The sequence below is a fragment of the Rattus norvegicus genome, chromosome 13, assembly GCF_021556685.1.
Source record: "Rattus norvegicus strain SHRSP/BbbUtx chromosome 13, alternate assembly SHRSP_T2T, whole genome shotgun sequence".
Classification (NCBI taxonomy): domain Eukaryota; kingdom Metazoa; phylum Chordata; class Mammalia; order Rodentia; family Muridae; genus Rattus; species Rattus norvegicus.
This window is the reverse complement of record NC_141546.1, coordinates 102,787,920-102,805,649: the sequence shown is the minus strand read 5'-3', so window position 1 is coordinate 102,805,649 and position 17,730 is coordinate 102,787,920. Positions and strand designations below refer to the sequence as shown.

General features: G+C 41.6%; 1 protein-coding gene across 1 annotated transcript in view; it reads right to left on the bottom strand.

Annotated features, from left to right (window-relative positions):
• Ush2a (usherin) overlaps positions 1–17,730 on the bottom strand; it is a 666,484-nt gene that overhangs the window by 290,850 nt on the left and 357,904 nt on the right. The window contains exons 35-36 of the mRNA NM_001302219.1: positions 15,281–15,432; positions 9,906–10,068 (exon numbers count right to left, since the gene is read on the bottom strand). Coding sequence (NP_001289148.1) covers positions 9,906–10,068; positions 15,281–15,432 — 315 coding nt within the window. The remainder of the gene's footprint in view (positions 1–9,905; positions 10,069–15,280; positions 15,433–17,730) is intronic.

The window sequence follows — 17,730 nt, the reverse complement described above, 5'->3', positions numbered from 1 at the left end:
CTGTGAAGCCCAATCTCTTATGTACTTAGCCAAGTCCAGCAACACATATGCTCCCGCTCTAGATGGGGAATGTGTTTCACACAACAATCAGCAAATATTTAACTAGCCGAAATTATAGCACCATTTCAGACCTCATAAACATACAAAATTAAGTTGGGTAAAATACGTAATGTTAGGATGGCTATTAAGCCTCATCCATAATACTTAAGCTGCCTTGAATAGCTGCCAGATCAAGTTTTAAGGCCTCAAAAATAAAAAAGGAACCTAGAGCAACCTCTCATTTTATCTATCAAATCAGCTCAGTACCAGCTGGATGGCACATAAGCACATGGTCAGACAGCATCCGAATTGATGTGGCTTTTCCTGACAGCATCATGACAATGAACATCAACAAATTATCTAAAAATTCCTCAATATGTAATTTAGAAAAAAAATTTAAGAGCTGGAAGTCCTAAGGAAATATGCAGAAATACTCAAGAATTCAACCCCCAGCAATGGGTGTTGTTAATATGTTTTGGACTGTTTATACTAGTCATAGTGCATGTGTGCACACGTGTGTGCACGTGGGAGGATGTGATAAGACATTTCCACGGCCTCGTGTTAGGTACAAAGTCCAAGAAATGCTCACAGCAAATTTCAAATTTATCTGTCTGTCTGTCTGTCTGTCTGTCTATCTATGTACCTACCCTACCTACCTACCTACCCACCTACTTACCTACTTACATATATACATACACACACACATATATACCTATCTATGTCTATCTGTCAGTATGTATCTACCTATTTAGATATGTATGTATATATCTACATATGTATCTTGTATTTATGTATCTACATATCTATGTATATATGTAGCTATCTACATATCTACATGTATATATATGTATATACCCTCTATCTTCCTATGTCTCTATCTATATATATGTACTTATCTATCTAACTACCTATGTCTGTCTGTTTGTCTGTTTCTATCTATGTATCTATATATGTATCTTTGTATATATGTATCTATCTACTTACCTATGTCTGTCTATATATGTATATATACATATATATGTGTGTGTATCTATCTACTTATTTATGTCTGTTTATGTCTGTCTGACAGTTCGTATCTGTCATCTATCAATCGATCTATTATTTTGTTTATTAGCTCAACCCCATACTTTTATCCATCTTATAAACCTCACAGATGCATTCCTTCTTATTGGTTGGCCCTTAATCATCTGTCCAAGTTACTTTAAATGGCACTGGCCTGAAGAAGCTTCTTGACCCTCAAAGGTATTATGCAATACCTAGGTGATAAATGGTTTTGCCTTAACTACTCTCGAGTTTGTGATCTTGTACTTTTGAATGGTTGTTTGCCTAATTTTCATAATTCCTGTGACACCCAGAACCCCTGTCTACAGGGACTACACTTCCTTAGTTCCTGCTTCTCCGGCACTGTCATCACCTCTCTTGCTTCGTGGGATGAGCAGATGCCAGTGTGCTGTGTGGACAGATGAACAAATATTTGAATTTGACTCTCTGTTTTCAAATTTCTCTTCTTGGGTAAAAAAGTTCTTTCAATATCTCTCTAAAATTATATGACTGAGGAAATATGTGATCCTTTGGGCAAATGTTCACAAATTAAAAATGCAAACTTCTAAAAACTATTCAAAGTTGAGTTTTTAAAATCACTCCATGGGACGCTTTGATTTGGTATCACTAATAATTTAGCAAATGCGTACTCCCTAGGAACATGCAGTTGGGACACGTTTTCAAGTGGGTTGTCCTCAGTCTCAGGACTACACTCATGTGACTCTCGGTTCTCATGGGCCTGCAGAAGGAAGAGCAGCCCTTCACCATCCACACATGACTTCTCCTGAAGCCTAGCAAGAGAAATCTGGGAACGAGAGAAGAGATTCCCTGCCCTGGGATGAATGTGTCATAGGATAAAGGTACTAGGTAGAGATTTTCTCTTTCCCTGTGTAACTAATTCTCCAAAATCATTTGACAGGCAACCTTTAAGTGTGTCAGTTATTTACTGAAGAATGCCTCGTTACAAAATTCAGAGTATTAAACCTCATAAGAATACCTGCGTTCCTCAACTCTCTATGAGCAGACACCCATGTTGTTCTTTCATTCGACAGGTGCCGTGCCTGTGCCCTAGGAAAATAAGTGGACCCACTCCAGAGAGATGAATGGTGTGGTCAGCACAGGCTCAAACACATCTGCTTCTTGGCTGACTGACAGATGTGAAGACCCCCCCAAACAAGGTCTGAGGGTTGCTCGATGCTTAAAGTTTTTCTCGTTTGTAACAGGAAGAGGAGTTTTATTTCCCAACTGCGCCAAAGGCGTTCTGTTGGGTGTGCTGATTCATTTGAGTGTCTCTGGAAGGAGTTGGAATGAGCACGCTCCTCTAGGACGCCATGTCGAGCTCCAAGTGAGAACTTGACCCTGGCCTGCTCACCCTCTGGGGTATCTGTGGGCTGAGGTCTGTGACTCTGGGCGTGGTTCATGGTATCTATTTATAGAAACTGTCATCACTAGATTGTTGCCTCCATGGACACGATGGCTCGCTCTTTCATTATGTCGGGAAAACAGCCAATTAGGTATCAGACACAAATCCAATAAGCTGTGTATGAGGGTTGAGGGGAGATGGATTCTAAAACGAGTTTGATAAATTAATGCTTAACTCCATCCTTGTGGAAGGCTCTGTCCCAATAATATGATCCAATGGCCTTATTGGCCACGACGGGATGTAGAGTCAGAAATGACAATATGTGCTCTAAATATGCATTCTCTAGCCAAAAACTTAAAATGACATGGATCTTATTTTTCGCAAATAACATGCAATTATTTTTAAGCCAGACGAATGCGCCTTCAAGGATCCTTCATTTTCACACTTACATTTATTTCCAGAAAGGCATCAAAAAAGCTGCAATAGCTGCAACCTTTCCCTTTCTTCCTCTTTTGTTTTCGGATGAGCTCTTGTTTCCCAGATTAACAGAAGCTATGTGACTACATTTATAATGTCTCCCGTGACGATATAGAAACATCTGAAATGGTGAAGGAGAAGTGTTCCGGCCTGTTGTCCTGCTGTCCCCAAGCTAATGGATCCCCTACCACAACTCTCCTTTACTTCCTTCTCTACCTCTGTAAGGAACCAGGCAGTCAAAACTGTCTCCCGTGAGAGAATATTCAGCTGCCCCTGCCACTTGTCAGCCCTTGATGGGAGGTTAGGTGAGGGACTATCGTGACTGTCCCATTCTCCTGAGAGTCAGGGGTCATACCTCAGACTTTTACTGTAAACCTGGGGTAAGGATATATACTATTGGGCCATACATTCTCAAACATAAGGTCCTGAAATCAGAGCAAACAGCCCTAAGGAACAGACTGACAAGCCAGGTCAATATTTGGCAGTAAAGGTAGCAGCGGGTTACCAGGCTGACAAAACACTTTCCTTTTCTCTTTTTCTTTTCCTCAGCTCCCTGTTCCTTCCACCCTGGAAAATTCACTCCCCAGCAACTCAGTTGAGCTCAGTCCGACTGCCCTCCCCTCCATCTCATTACAGGGGAAATGAATTCAAATCGCTTGAAAAAGAAGCAACCTCTTTTATCTTCCCACTGACACACAGCTACAAAGTTCTCCGACAGGGAGTCCAAAGAGTTAGTCCTGCTTGCCGCGAACAATTCCCCCACTGCAGTCCCTCCCTGGGGGCACCGTGTCAGATACACTGCATGGCTTGCCAGCACACATACACAGCTCCCTCTACAGGGAAAAACAGGCCCCAGGGACAATAAAACAAAGCAGTCCCTTTCTGAACTGCCCCCGCAGTCTCCTTGCAACTGGAAGAAGGGATTTCTAGGGATCGTTATTTTCTTTTACCTTCCCGAGAAAACAAACGCTCCTTCTGCTTTGTAATTTAAAAAAAAAAACAAAAACAAAAAACAAAAACAAAAAAAACAAAACAAAAACAAACAAAAAAAAACATGGTTTATTGGTGTGGGGAGAGAGGGAGAGTGGGCACGGGAAGGAGGAGATCCTGTGCAAAATCCCTGTCTCTCTCTAGGTAACCTTGACCCACGCTCTGCATTTTCTAAGTTCTTTTCATATTTGTTGAGCTCTGTAGCGTTTGACTAGTCACAGGCCCTCCCTGGTGACTGGCAACTCCTAGGCAGAGTAAGTCACCACTCACAGGGCAGGAGCCAGGAGCATTTGAAAGGGTGTGGACCACACAGGCACTGCTGTCTCCAGTAGCTGACTGGAGCCCAGGAGAGGAGAGAACAAACAGTTCCTTCATGTGCCCCTCCTTTGTCTTCTGCTGGAGGCAAATTCCATTAATATGAAAGGAAGCACCACCTTGCAGGGGCTCTGTAGGCTGAGAAAACCGTGTTCCTCACTACACATCAAATCACCCCAAACAGCCAGACCCTCCCACTCTTCAGTATTCCCCGTGCCATCCTGACTCCAGGGACACTCTTAACTGTGTGCACTTTGCAGCTTTGTACTTTGTTCCTTTTGTTTACAACCATTGGAGAAAGACTTGCAGGCAAATCATAAAAGACAAGAATGTTTAACCCTGTGAGAGGCCCTGTGGAAACTGGAATCTATACCAGGCTCTCCTTGTGGCCCTCTGGGCACCTATCCTACGGCTGTGTCACCTGTCCCATCTGAGTATGAAACGCTGTGTCAATTCCGAATTATTCTTCATTAGAAAACTGTGTTCTTACCAGGTTTCTACTTCATTCTCCGCAAAGAGAATGAACTATTGAAGAAAATTAAAAAAAAAAAAAGTCTTAGTTCATCAAAAAGGGGAAGAGTGGGAGTAGAAGCCATTCCAAAATATAATCATGTAGAGATAATGCCTTTTAAGTTACTGTCTTCTGTTTGTTTTTGTACGGTGGCTGTCAGTTCTTCTGAGCAAGGGAAACACACAGTTAATGCCAATTCCATCCTCACTCTTTCCTTCTCTTTCCCTGACATTTCCTGGTCTCAGACTGCTTCTTGCCTTTGTTCTTTGGAGAGACCCCTTCCTGTCAGAGGTGTCCCTGAGAGGGAAATGCCACAGAAAACTCATGTGTTCTACCTGTCCCTAGTCTGGAGTGGAACTTCCAGAAATCACAGAGCCGAGGTTACAGCAACGCCAGATTATCAGTCTGCCTTTACAGTAAAGACATTCCCTTGGAGATGTGAAAGACCACTCCCATTCGCCCGCTTTCTGTTTTCCCGGTAACACGCAGCCTCTTTCCGCAAATCCGTGTCTTTATTCTGCGCTACAACACCAAATAGGGGATTTGAAGAAAGGAGTATTTGAAGACGAATCGGGAGCTGCTGTGCACAAAGGACTTGGCAATTAGAACATCTCAGACACAAAACAATCTGCCAGGCCCTCAAGCACCGAAGATCACTTCCCAGGCCGTTCAAAGGAAAGATAATGAACAGCTAAACAATTCGCAGAAGACTCCACAATCACTGCTCCGGCAAAGAGCAGGATGTGTGGCTAAGGCACCCCATTGTCTACTAAAAATAGGCTTGCTCTGAGGACACACCGAAAGCTGGGTGGTAGCAGGAGAAAAAGCAATGTCCTGAAGGATTCAGAGCCTTTTCTTTTTCTCTTCAAGAAGTTCCCCTCTATTTCCCATCTTGGTAACTGGATAGTTTTATAATATTTGAGTTGAAAATTTTGGAATCTGCAGTAGTGATCACATCCACCAAAACTCTTGGCACGGGTTATTTTCACATATCTGGCTAAATAAATTGTCACTTACAATCTTGAAGCCAGTTTCATGAGAGCCAAGGTTCTGTTACTTGTTGTAATTTACTGCAGATTTTATTGAATTCACACATTCTCTTTATTTAAAAATAGTACAAATTAAATATGCATGAAGCTGTTATAAACCTGTTACCTAGAATGAAAATTGTTAACGAATACATATGAAGTAAACACTACAACAGCAGAAAATCGCAAACACTAGAGGCTTTTCCTACTGATCACGGTAAGTTCATGGCACATCTAAGTCAGGCGAGGGACTCACTCCTGAGAGCCTTTGAATAGCATCCTAACTGCAGACCAGTGAATGGTACCTGCTCACCTCAGGAAAATGGAACGGACGAGGCAAGGCAGGTATCGCTCCAAGAACCAAGTACCAAATCTTCCCGTAAATGGCGGGATGTGAGGTCTTCCATTTCCTAGTGCGGAAGAAGCGCTTTACTTAAGTTTGCGACTCTTATTGACTTGTGCTTCTATCACACTGTGTTTTCAGAATCTAGACCATCAAAACACGGGGACGTTAGCTTTGTCCCACACCTTCCCCTGACTAACTCTGTTCTGTTTGTCTTTCCAGCACCTACTGTTCTTGCCTCCTATGCTTGAGGACAGATTGGCTGGTGTACCCCTCTTGATTCACCTCTTTGCAGGTGTCCTCTGGATCCAAATTTTGGTGCTGTGTTATAGACCTAGTTAGAAACTAGTTGAAAGTCTAACTAATCATGTCTTTTCCGCATACCGATACTCTTGTACTTTCGGGACAATGACTTGCAACAATGTTTGTCAAATGCTTGCAACAAAGCCTGCCATTCCGTGTAGCCAGTGGATGAATGACCATTACCAGACAGATAAAAATCTACACTGGGCCAGCACAGGGTTCTGATTATACTGATCTGAGAGTGAAGGCTGCCAGTAATTTTCTTAAAAGTAGCTTTTAAAAGTTACTTGGTGACATTAACATCTAAATGCATGTGCTATGATTTATAGAGACAGAAACCTATACTTAGTTCCAAAGTAAGGGAAAATAAAGACATAGACATATCCACATCTACCGAAGAAAATGGGAGACATGGGGCCCAGTAGGAAGTGCCATCCTATTATTGATTCAAAAACACAATGTCACAAACATGTGCCCGTCTCTGTTGGCAACACAGTGCTACCCTCATACAAGCAGCACCAGATAGTCTTCGTGGAATGGGAACTTCATTGTCTAAAGGATTATAAGGAAGAAAACTCCACAAAACAATATGCTGGAAATAAATACAGAGTGTGGCATCATTTGTGTGAGAAATTATGTGTATGAGAAGAAAAACTTAACCATGTAAGAGAAGAATATATACAGACAGAGACATGGGCAGCTAGGTAGACAGACAGACAGATCACAGACAGGCAGTTGGATGAGAGAAGAGACTAGGCACTGCTGTTTCCTCTCAGATTCAGGGGTGAATTGGAAGGTTTTGGCTGCTTTTCATTTTTGTCTTTAAAATTTTGACTCCTGGGGAAATAGCCTCTGATAAAAGGACAATTTTTAGAAAAAGAGAATCTTCCAATATATGTTGCCTAAGTTGATACAAACCGTAGCCCTGACTTGGTAAAGATTTTGGTTGGCTGCCAGAGTTGCCACTTGGAACAAGGATCCTGGGTGAGTGTCTGCAGACAGAGCTAGCTGTCCTAGCTTGAGAAATAATGACCCAGGTACAGGCACCTGTTCCTCCTGTCTTGGGAATCCTCACTGCTGACTCTTGTCAGCAGTCCTCAGAGCTGTTCATCATGTCAAGGAAATAACCCATGAGCCATCCGACAATTCCACGAGCCTTGTATAACTCTAGGAAGCAGATGATCTCTTTCATAACTTTAACGAATTAACGTTCAATTCCCTTCTTAAGGAACCACACAGACCTCCCTAGCCTCAGTGTAGATGCCACCTGGCTGCTGAGAGCCAACAGGACAAGATGCCAAAAATCCTTGTACTTGACTCCCAATGACCCAACAAACAGAGGTTCCCAGGACTGATCCCAAGAGGTTCCTCCACTTCCTGTCCCGCCCCTCCGACTCCAAGTCTGAGAGCACACCACAGGACTCTCTTAAGTCAAACCTCGTAATTGCTTCCCATTTGTCTGTTTTGCTTTTGGCAATTAACAAGCTGAAATGTTATCACAGAAGAGTTCTTCTCATTTATAAGACTGGGTCTCCCTCCCCCCACCCCCGGCCACTAAAATATGCAGGCGCTCTGTCCTTCACTACCGGCAGGAGACAAATGGCTGGTTTTCGTTGCTGAAGAATATATAATGGTTAAAAAGTCACTTTTTTTCCTCCAGCTCTACATAAATCACGGAACTAGTCAATATTTAATAATGCTTGCCTTGGTCTGGAGTCCCTTGATCACCCCTGTCATGTGTAATAGCTCCCTCTCCGATATCTCTGACATAAAAGCCCAGCTTTACTGAAATGCTAACATGTAGAGGGTCATTACGGATCGACATTTACCTTAATCTGTGACTGCCAACCATGAACCGATAAATTCCAGCAGATTCCACTGGGAGAAATCAGTAAACTTCTCAGTGGAGAGACGTGAAGGAAAATTCTGCCGAGGACAGAATACATTTTCTACAAGGGCTGCTTAGCAAATGGATTCTGACTTTTGAAAGTTCTCTCGCTGCCCAGCTTTGCAACATTTAATACCGTTTTGATGGTTTGAGGGACGGGATGACAACCAGAGATGACAGGACTTAGAAGGCAAGCAGAAATGTTCTCCGCAAAAAACAATGCAAGATTAAACAGGAGGGGAACGTGGCCCTTGCATTATTCACCCAGAGGCCTGGGTTAGAGAGAGCTGGGCTGTCATGGGTCCAGCCTAAATGTTGCTTCTTTTTTCAAATCGATCATCGCTCCTTCACCTCATAATCTTACGAGTGCTTCACAGCAGAATACATCAAAGCCCTGATTGCATAAAAAAGGGACAGGCCAATCTTTGAGGGGATCAGCCAAGCCTCTGAGTCAGAGTCTGTTTGGTGTTCATTTGCTTATTTGCTTGCAGACACACTGCAGAACTTGAGGGATACCCTCTTCAAAGGCTCAAAAGGTCCATTTTCCTATCTCCTTTGCTTCTACACATTTTGGGGATGCAGTTAAGTCATCTTACAACTGGACATAAGGCAGATGTAAACAAACGATGTTCTGGAGGGGACTATTTTCTTTTTACTAGAGAGTGTGTACTTGCTACTAGTTTGAAAACGAACATTTAAAACACTTCCTATAAAATTACTGTGACATCTTTGGAGAAAGTGATAAGAGGAAACAGTTACTAAAAACACATATTAATTTTCCTGTCCCGAAGTGCTTGCTTCTCTGGTAGGCCATGCTTACATGAGTCGTACTAACAGAACCCAACGTACCAACATGGAGAATTCGAGATATTTTCAAGAAACACCGATGGTCCAACCCCTCTTAATACCTGCTGCACCCAGACTCCCAAGTTGATGGGGAATTGTGAAGATGGCACACAGAAATAAGTTACCTGGGATGCAGTGCAAAATCAAGGCTGAAGCCTTCGCACAAAGATTTCAGGTTGGAATTGTGTTTCAGACAAGGAAGGGACACACAGGAACCCTCACTTGCTAGGGACTCAGCTCAACAGCCCAGAGGTGACTGAAACAATAGAGCCTGCCAACCCCCATTTGTATGCCGAACTGCGTCCCTGTGAGAATGTTCAATTTCTATTTTAGTAAGTCAGAGACTAACAAGAAGTAATAATTAAACAGAGCAATTATTTCAATATGATAGAATGGAAACCATATATAGTCTTTCTGTTTCTTTCTGGAATGTCCTATTTAACAGTTCGACTGGTTGACCACAGGTATAGTTTAAATGCCAGAAACAAAACCACCTTTGTCCTGCGAACCCCACCTGAGTACAGCCGTCTCTATACAGTGTGCTGATACACACTTTGCTGGACCCTCCCCTGGTGGTGGTCATCACTGCAGCTCTGGGTAGCACAGGCACTGAGCACACCTCTCTAATGTATCTATGAAGGTTCAACTTTTTAGGAAAAGAGAAAAATCCAGAAATGAAAATTAGGCTAAAAGCAAATGTTCAGATACAGATGAACAATTTTCTGATGTTATTGAAGATCTAAGACTTGCATACAATTTACCTTGATCTGCATAGAAATTTCCAGTGATAAGGACTGAGTAGGTTAAGCGCCCATTAGGGTGAGGAGGAGCATCCCACCTCACAGCAGCTTCCCGAGATCCCTCAGGTTTGACAAACAGATTGACCGTGCCTTCCGGAGGAGCTTCTAGAGTCCGATTTTCTACCTGTGAGTATAAAAAGGATTTACTTTGTTTTCAAATAAAATGTGTACATGCTGTGGTTAGAGCATATTTCTTCAAAGAATCCTTTTTGCTGTGAAGCAAACTACTTGTGGCAGTAGCATCCTGTCTGTGTGCCTCGGCTTGTCAGGGTCTGGACAGACCTTGTGTGCCTGCTGAGAAAGCTTAGAATTCCAGTTCCTGACTGAGACCCTGGGTTGTGATTTCTGCAGGATTTTGATTGGTTCACAGTGAGCTTGTGCTCATGTCTGTGCATAACCGAAGACTATTTTTAGAGATGCTTAAAGATGATTTTTAAGTAATTGTAAATGAAAGATAGATATAGATATAGATATAGATATAGATATAGATATAGATATAGATATAGATATAGATATAGATATAGATACACTTTCCTAAATTCCCAGTTTCTTGATGGGAGGGATAGACTCTTGTGAGAAGGCCATCAGAAGCCTCCTCTTCTGATCTCTTTCCCTCACCTCCCTTCCCCCTACCCTCTGTCCTTCCCTCCCTCTTTCTTCCCTTTCCCCTCCCCATCTCTTGTCTAAGCTGTGTTCCTCTTTTGTATGAAAAGATGGCACCACCAGCTGAAGAGTCCTGAAGAAGTTGTATCTATGTTAAAGAGCCCAGATGACTTATTAGGGTCCCCTGTGTTTGTAAAGGGTTGAGACATTGCATATTCAGAACCAGGATCATCTTCTGCTATCTTTTTTTTAAAATTTTTACCCTAAGTAGTCTTTTACCATGCATGCCTGAATCTGATTCATAACTCTTGACTATGAAATGAAATCTCAGGAAATCCCTAGAATGTACTCATTGAGTAGACCACTGGCCTTCACCAATCCAAAAGCCAAGTGTATCGACAGACAGCATATAGGATCTACAGCAAAGTCTTTGACTTTTCTGGTGCCTGCCTACCTAATGCTCCCACCAATGTATTTGGCCAGAGCATGGATTTACTTATTTGTTTGTTTACTTACTTATTTTTTGGTTACATAACTAGGAAATATTTGTGTAATCATTTATTTGTGTAACCTGTCACTCAGAGCGACCAGAATCCACATTTCTGGGTCACGTTCACTCACGTTTAGCTCAAAATAAGCTGTTGCTGATTCCCCATGGAGTGAGGCTATGTTTTGAATGGACACATCATGACGGCATCAAGAAATAAATGTACCATAGTGAATCTCCCCAAGAAACAATCACGTAAGAGGTTGATGTGATGTTGATCTGCTTATACAAAAAAAAAAAATCTCTTCAAAAGCAAGGTTCTGAAATAAAAAATGAGTCTTGGGGCTGGGGATTTAGCTCAGTGGTAGAGCGCTTACCTAGGAAGTGCAAGGCCCTGGGTTCGGTCCCCAGCTCCGAAAAAAAGAACCAAAAAAAAAAAAAAATGAGTCTTAACCTGGACAAGGATCAGAAATGGCTCAATAACTAATCGCCCAATAATGACCAAGTGTCCAAAGGAAGAGGTAACTGTTGGCAAGAAAGTAGAAAGGGGCCCACAGTCTTTTTTATTATCTTGTAATCATTGTCTAGAACTTGCTAAACTGAGCATCAGTGGTCCATATTTGACCTTTCAAAGTTTATTGAATACGCAGGTAGTTTTCACCTTACTCTTTGTGTGTGCATGTCTGTACATGTATGTATGTGCAGGTGAATCATGTGCACGTACATGTACTTGTGGGGTCCAGAAGGCACACAGGCCTTGCTCTGTAATAGATATCTATTTTGTTTTGAAGACAGCATCTCCCACTGGCCTAGAACTCATCAATAGGTTAGGCCTGCTTGTTGGAACGTGCTAGTCATCTGCCTGTCTCTGTCTTCCAAGAGTTGGGGGGGGGGGTCCTTCATGCACACCACCGCATCTGGGTTCTGGGGAGTCAGCTAAAAGTTCTCTTTCTTTTAAAGAAAGCACATTACCAACTATGTTCCCAGCCTGGCCATACAGGACAAACAATCTCATTCAGCACTCACTAGAAGATCAAACACAAGCTCCTGCCGAGGACAAATGTTCTCTAGTGTGGAGGCTTTATTATTAAGGTGAATGCATTTCTCCAATTACGAAAATAAGTGTGAAAAAGGTTGAGCGCTCATTCTTAATAAATGTGAGGTCACAGGTATTTTATCTTTATCGGAGAAGGGCTCTGGGGTCTTTGGAGCTGAGTTGTCTGCTCAGACCTTGCTTCAGTCACAAATAGCTATGTACAGAAAGTGATGAAAGGCTAGATTGGAGAGATTCTCTTCATCTCTTTAATGTTTCTTCACAATGCAGCTACTTTAACTGTGTGTACAGTTCCAATCATTATACAAGCAGGGGCTTAAAGGAGTTTCCAACAAAATGACGCTTGAAAAATCAAGCAATTAATGATAATTTCAGATAATTATATTATTCACTTCAAATGCCTAGCTAATTCAAGATAAACATTTTCTTAGGTTTCCTTCTGTGTTTGGATAAACATTCTGACTTTTACTCTACACAAAAATTGATTACTGGACCATTTTTTCCTGACCAGGAAGGCTTTTTTGTTTGTTTCTTTATTTTATTTTTTTCTTAAATATTTATGTTGCCTTAAAATGGAAAAGGACCCTGGAATGGTAGAAGTTGGCTCAGTTTTAACCTAAAAGTTTCCTTTGAAACAGATAATAAATTTAAGAACGAATGTGTGGAAAAGTCCAGAAACATTTCAACATAATTTCCATTCTTAATAAAACTCTTACCACACCCCTGAAACTCTTAGGTAAGTAATATTTACTTAATTTCTCCTCATGTTTTAAAGATAAACACTGTTGGGAAATCGAAGGATTCATAGAACATGTATGCTTCTGAATGGGCCTGAAATGGCAGGTCTAGAGTTTCCTCCCCTGGGTCCTCTAACGTCTTCAGGAAAAAAATCATTTTCTTGAAAGATTTACTTTATTAGTTTTAGTTATGTGTTGGTATGTGCTTCTGTGTATGGGCATGTGCGTATGGATACAGGAGCCCACAGAGGCCAAACAAGAATGCTGGTTTCCCTGGAGCTGGGGGCTTAGGATGTTGTAAACAGCCTGACATGGTTGTTGGGAACCAAACTCAGGTCCTGAGCAGAGATTGCCTTTCAGCCAGTGGCTCTCAACCTTCCTTTTGGGGTGACCCTTTAATACAGTTCTTCATGTTGTGGTGACCCCAACCATAAAATTATTTTTGTTGCTACTCCATAACTGTAATTCTCCTACTGTTATAAATCATAATGTAAATGTCTGTAGGTTTTAGGAGACCCCTGTGAAAGGGTCATTTGATCCCCAAAGGGGTTACGACCCACAGGTTTACAACAACTGCTCTTAAGCCCTCAGCCACCTCTTCAGCCTCTGAAGAATATTTTTTTAATATTAGAAATCATTCAAAAATCAAATATGTTCTTTAAATTGACAATAATGGAACAGGGCACAGGGGAGTTAAATGGGAACAGAGAGCAATTCTGTCCTAATCACCCCAAATAGCTCCCTTCGGTCAGACTGTGGTGGCAAAACGCATCGAGCCATCAACTTTTTACTGTATCAAATGCAGTAAGAATGTGCAATGGATGCACAAAGGACTTACTTTTTAATCCCCTATTTTACCAAATCCATGCATTGTTCTCCCTGCCTATGAACCATTTGCCCATGTAAAGGTCACATGATGCCACACTTGAGACTGTGACACACGTTCCTCTAAGGTTCTTCGTGCACGTGAGGGTAAGAAGGCTCTTCAATTTGCAAAGAATATGTTTTTTAAAGCCCAGCATATTTCTGTCTCCCAAATGTGGAAGTCATTGCTAATGGTGCAGGAGAGGAAAGGGGCAAGTGGAGGAGATGGATTTGTGCTCCAAGTCACCGTACAGACCAGACTGGACGGGGACCTGACAGAGCTGATTTCGCAATCCAATTCCCCTTTCCATCAGGGGCTGTAGTATTTGATTTCTTAAGGTTAACATTGCCTGCTGCCTGTTCAGGACAGAGATCGATAACTGTGTCCCCTTATTTAAAGTTTCTGGAGTATCTCGTAGATGAGGTGGGGCAGCCAGGACTTTAATTCATAGTTTACCCTTGGAACAAGTCCAAGTTTTTAAGCGCACAGAGAGTGTTCCTTTGTTTTCTTCTCTCTCCTCCTTTTCTCCTTCCTCCTCCTCCTCTTCTTCTCATCTCTTCCTCTTCCTCCTTCTTCCTCCTTCTTTCTCTATGTCTCTCCCCTTCTCTTTCTCTGAATAGAGATCTGCTGGCCTCCTTCCATTTCTGCTTTTAAGGGTAGCCATTGGAGGGCTCTGGTTGTAAATGCTTTACATTAAGGACTCTGCCTCAGCCTCAGTGATGTTAGGCTTTAACTTCTTAGAAAGCAACCAATCTCTGAACAGAAGGTGTGATCCAAAGTAAGGAGTACAATTACATTAAAGATCTGCTTCTTGTAGTAATATTTACATAATATAGTATTCAACGAAGACAGTGCATTAAAGTGATAGGGAATTAGCAAACATTGCCAAAAAATACCTCTAACTAGTGAGTTTTTCTCCTTTAAAAAAAGAGGCTAAATCCAGTTAATCCAGGAAATACCTACAAGTGTAGTATATTATTTTCAAACTGAAAAAGCAGTGTCAGGCTATTAACTGGTGGAAAATGACGTCGGGAGGCAAAGGATAATTTTTTCATGCTTCTAACCATCAGTGAAAGGGACACGCAGTATAGACTTCTAAAATGTGGGCATGAAAAGCAGAGAGTAATAAGAATTTAAATACTATTCTTAGAAAGCTACATCAGATTCATGAAATAAAAAATACTTTATTTGAAGAGATGAATTAAGTTCCATCTTTTAATTGGTTAACTTGCCCTTTGGACAGAAATCTAAATGCATTGTGGGAATTGTAGTTTTCGATGTTCATTTTTAAGATCATAAATGTAATTGTTGTGGTATCATTAAGAAGAAAAATGTGTATCTTTCATTTATCATGAAAGCAGACATGATTATACGTATGAATACGAGAGCAATTTACTGTTTATTCAACAATACATGCATTTTCCCTGAAATGTACACATCCCTAAAATGTACATTGAACTAAAAACATCTCTTAAGTAAACTTTAATAGGAATAATTTCCCCCTTGTACTCAACAAGCTACTATTTTTCTTTTGATATCCAGTGTCTCCCAGCAGCTCACACATCCCAGAATGTAAATTGACACACTTACCAATGGGCCAAGAGCACAACCCTTCGCTGTGCACGCTTGAACTTGGAAGGTGTGTAAGCTCCCAGGGTCAAATCCATAGGCATGGCAGCTCAGTTCCGAAGAATTGTGAATCAGAGTACCATCTAGATATAACTCATATGTTGTGATCACCCCTGGGAAGACAGAAAAGCAGCTTCTAGTATGGCCACAAGACAATAGCAAGTATCTAGGAAAGCAGCTACCTCCGGTCATCGAACCACCCACTTCACTCCTCTAAATGCTGCCTCTTCTCAAAGGATATGCTTTACTTCAGACACACACATTGGTAACATATTTGGCACGGAGAGAGCGAGGGACCCAAACAATTTGGAGGAAAATGTTGTTGGAGATCATTTGTCAAGTGCCATTAGGTTCCAGACCAAAAAGAGGAAGTAGGCACACTTATGTTTCTATGTGTATGTGTTCTAAAAACATCCTCGGTGGATGCTTCAGATAGAAAGAGACCTTCTTTGCTCCTGCAACATACACTACTTGGGATTTAGCTGTGTATGTTCTAAGTGGACACATGCCTAACTTTTTCCCTAAAGGAAGGGTTGTATCCTTATCCCTCCTCTACAAGTGAAGAACCTGGGGAACTGAGCCATGGCAAATTACACAACTCCAAAGAGCAAGTCTAGCAAAGTCAAGAGCAGTGAGGAAGTCACTGAAGGCTGGTTTCCAGGTTCCTGAATTTGATGGCCACTTTGGTAAATGTCTGTGACATGACCCAACCTTCATCCATTGGGACGAATACTCATGGAGCTAACAATACCAGGGCTTCCTTACTCTAAGATCTATCTGTTTCAAGAGGGAGTTACTCACCTCTCCACCTGTCCACAGCACTCTGTCTCCAAATCATTTTATAAGAATCCTCATTGACCTTTGGCCTGACATATTCATGGCACAGCCTCTTAGTTTCCTTTAATTGTGTGAGAGTGTGTGTGTGTGTGTGTGTGTGTGTGTGTGTGTGTGTGTGCGTGTGTGTGTTGAATAATGTCTTGTGTTGAATCCTCAGCATCAAAACAGATCAATAATTTATCAAAAAACAGTTTCTGGTTTTAACATCAAGCATATTTTCTCTTTCTCTTTCATTAAAATTACCTCTTGATCAATTCAACCTCTTAGAATATAAGATTTTTTAAAAAGTTAATATTTTAACACAGTTCTTACTATGGCCTGTTTTTCCTTCTTGATAACTCTTTACAGTTGCACTGGGAGTTTCCTCAGTTTCCATGTTGAGGAAGAAGTCCTTATTTTCCCACCAGGCACCACTAGGCTGTGTATGTAAGTATGGTAGCCTGCCTTTACTGGCATACATTCTCCATAGTCCCTAGTGCGACTCTCTGTGGAACACTGATGACTATGAAGCTACTGAACAAAGGAAGGCACACGTGGATAACTCTGTCAAGTGAAACAGGGACAGCAAACAGCTCGCAAATACATGGGAAGTCATGGGAAGGAGAGCAGGACAGAATCACAGTGATAAGAACATCACCAAGAATGACAGTGCATTTCCAACCATGGGAAACAAACATTTAATCCCTCAGCCTCTCAGGTAATCTCTTCTCTTCTTAAAGAGAAGCTAAGACCCTGTCTGAGCTCAACAGAAGTAGAAAATACCAAGATCAACACGTCCCTTTCCTTAAACAACTACAGAACAGAGAGCGTCTCTCTTGCACTAGGAAGCTGTCCTTTATCTGACATGCTAGGAAGTAAGACATTTTATTAAAAAAGTAAATTGTGGATATAAGTAATTGAAATCCCTTAAGCATGAGCTTTAAAATCTTAAGCATTTTTGAAGGTTTTAGGAGTAAATTCTAAGCACTCACCCATTTTTATCAGAAAGGGTATACTTGAATCATTTTGGGAAGAGTTAAGCTATGGTTGTGGTCAATGAGGAATCTGCTCTTTAATTTAGTGATACTGGGGGACCAGGGGTGCTCCCAAGGTTGTGCCCTGAGCATAATTTTCCAGTCCCATCTCGGCAATTTTCAGCCTGTCTTTTGAGTTCTCCATCCACTTCAGTGACAGCTCATCTACGGTTGGTGGGCTTTTTCTTTTTCTTTCTTTTTTTTTTCTTTTTTTTTTTTTTTGTCTACCTGATTCCAGCAAGTCAACCCCCAGAAATCTATGCCAAGGAACCAGATAGCTTTGACATATGTTGAGAGCAGGGCCTCCCCAAAGATGGGAATGAGGCAGAGGAGCCGGAATGAAAACCAAGCATTTTGACAGTTAACTCAACTATGCAGAAATCTTAGTATCCGGGTGTGACACGGAGTGGGTGCATTTCAGTCTAACTTCAGTGTAAAAAGCATCCTGCACATTCACATGCATATTCTCTCTCTCTCTCTCTCTCTCTCTCTCTCTCTCTCACACACACACACACACACACACACACACACACACATGCACACGAGTTACCCTGTGTTCTA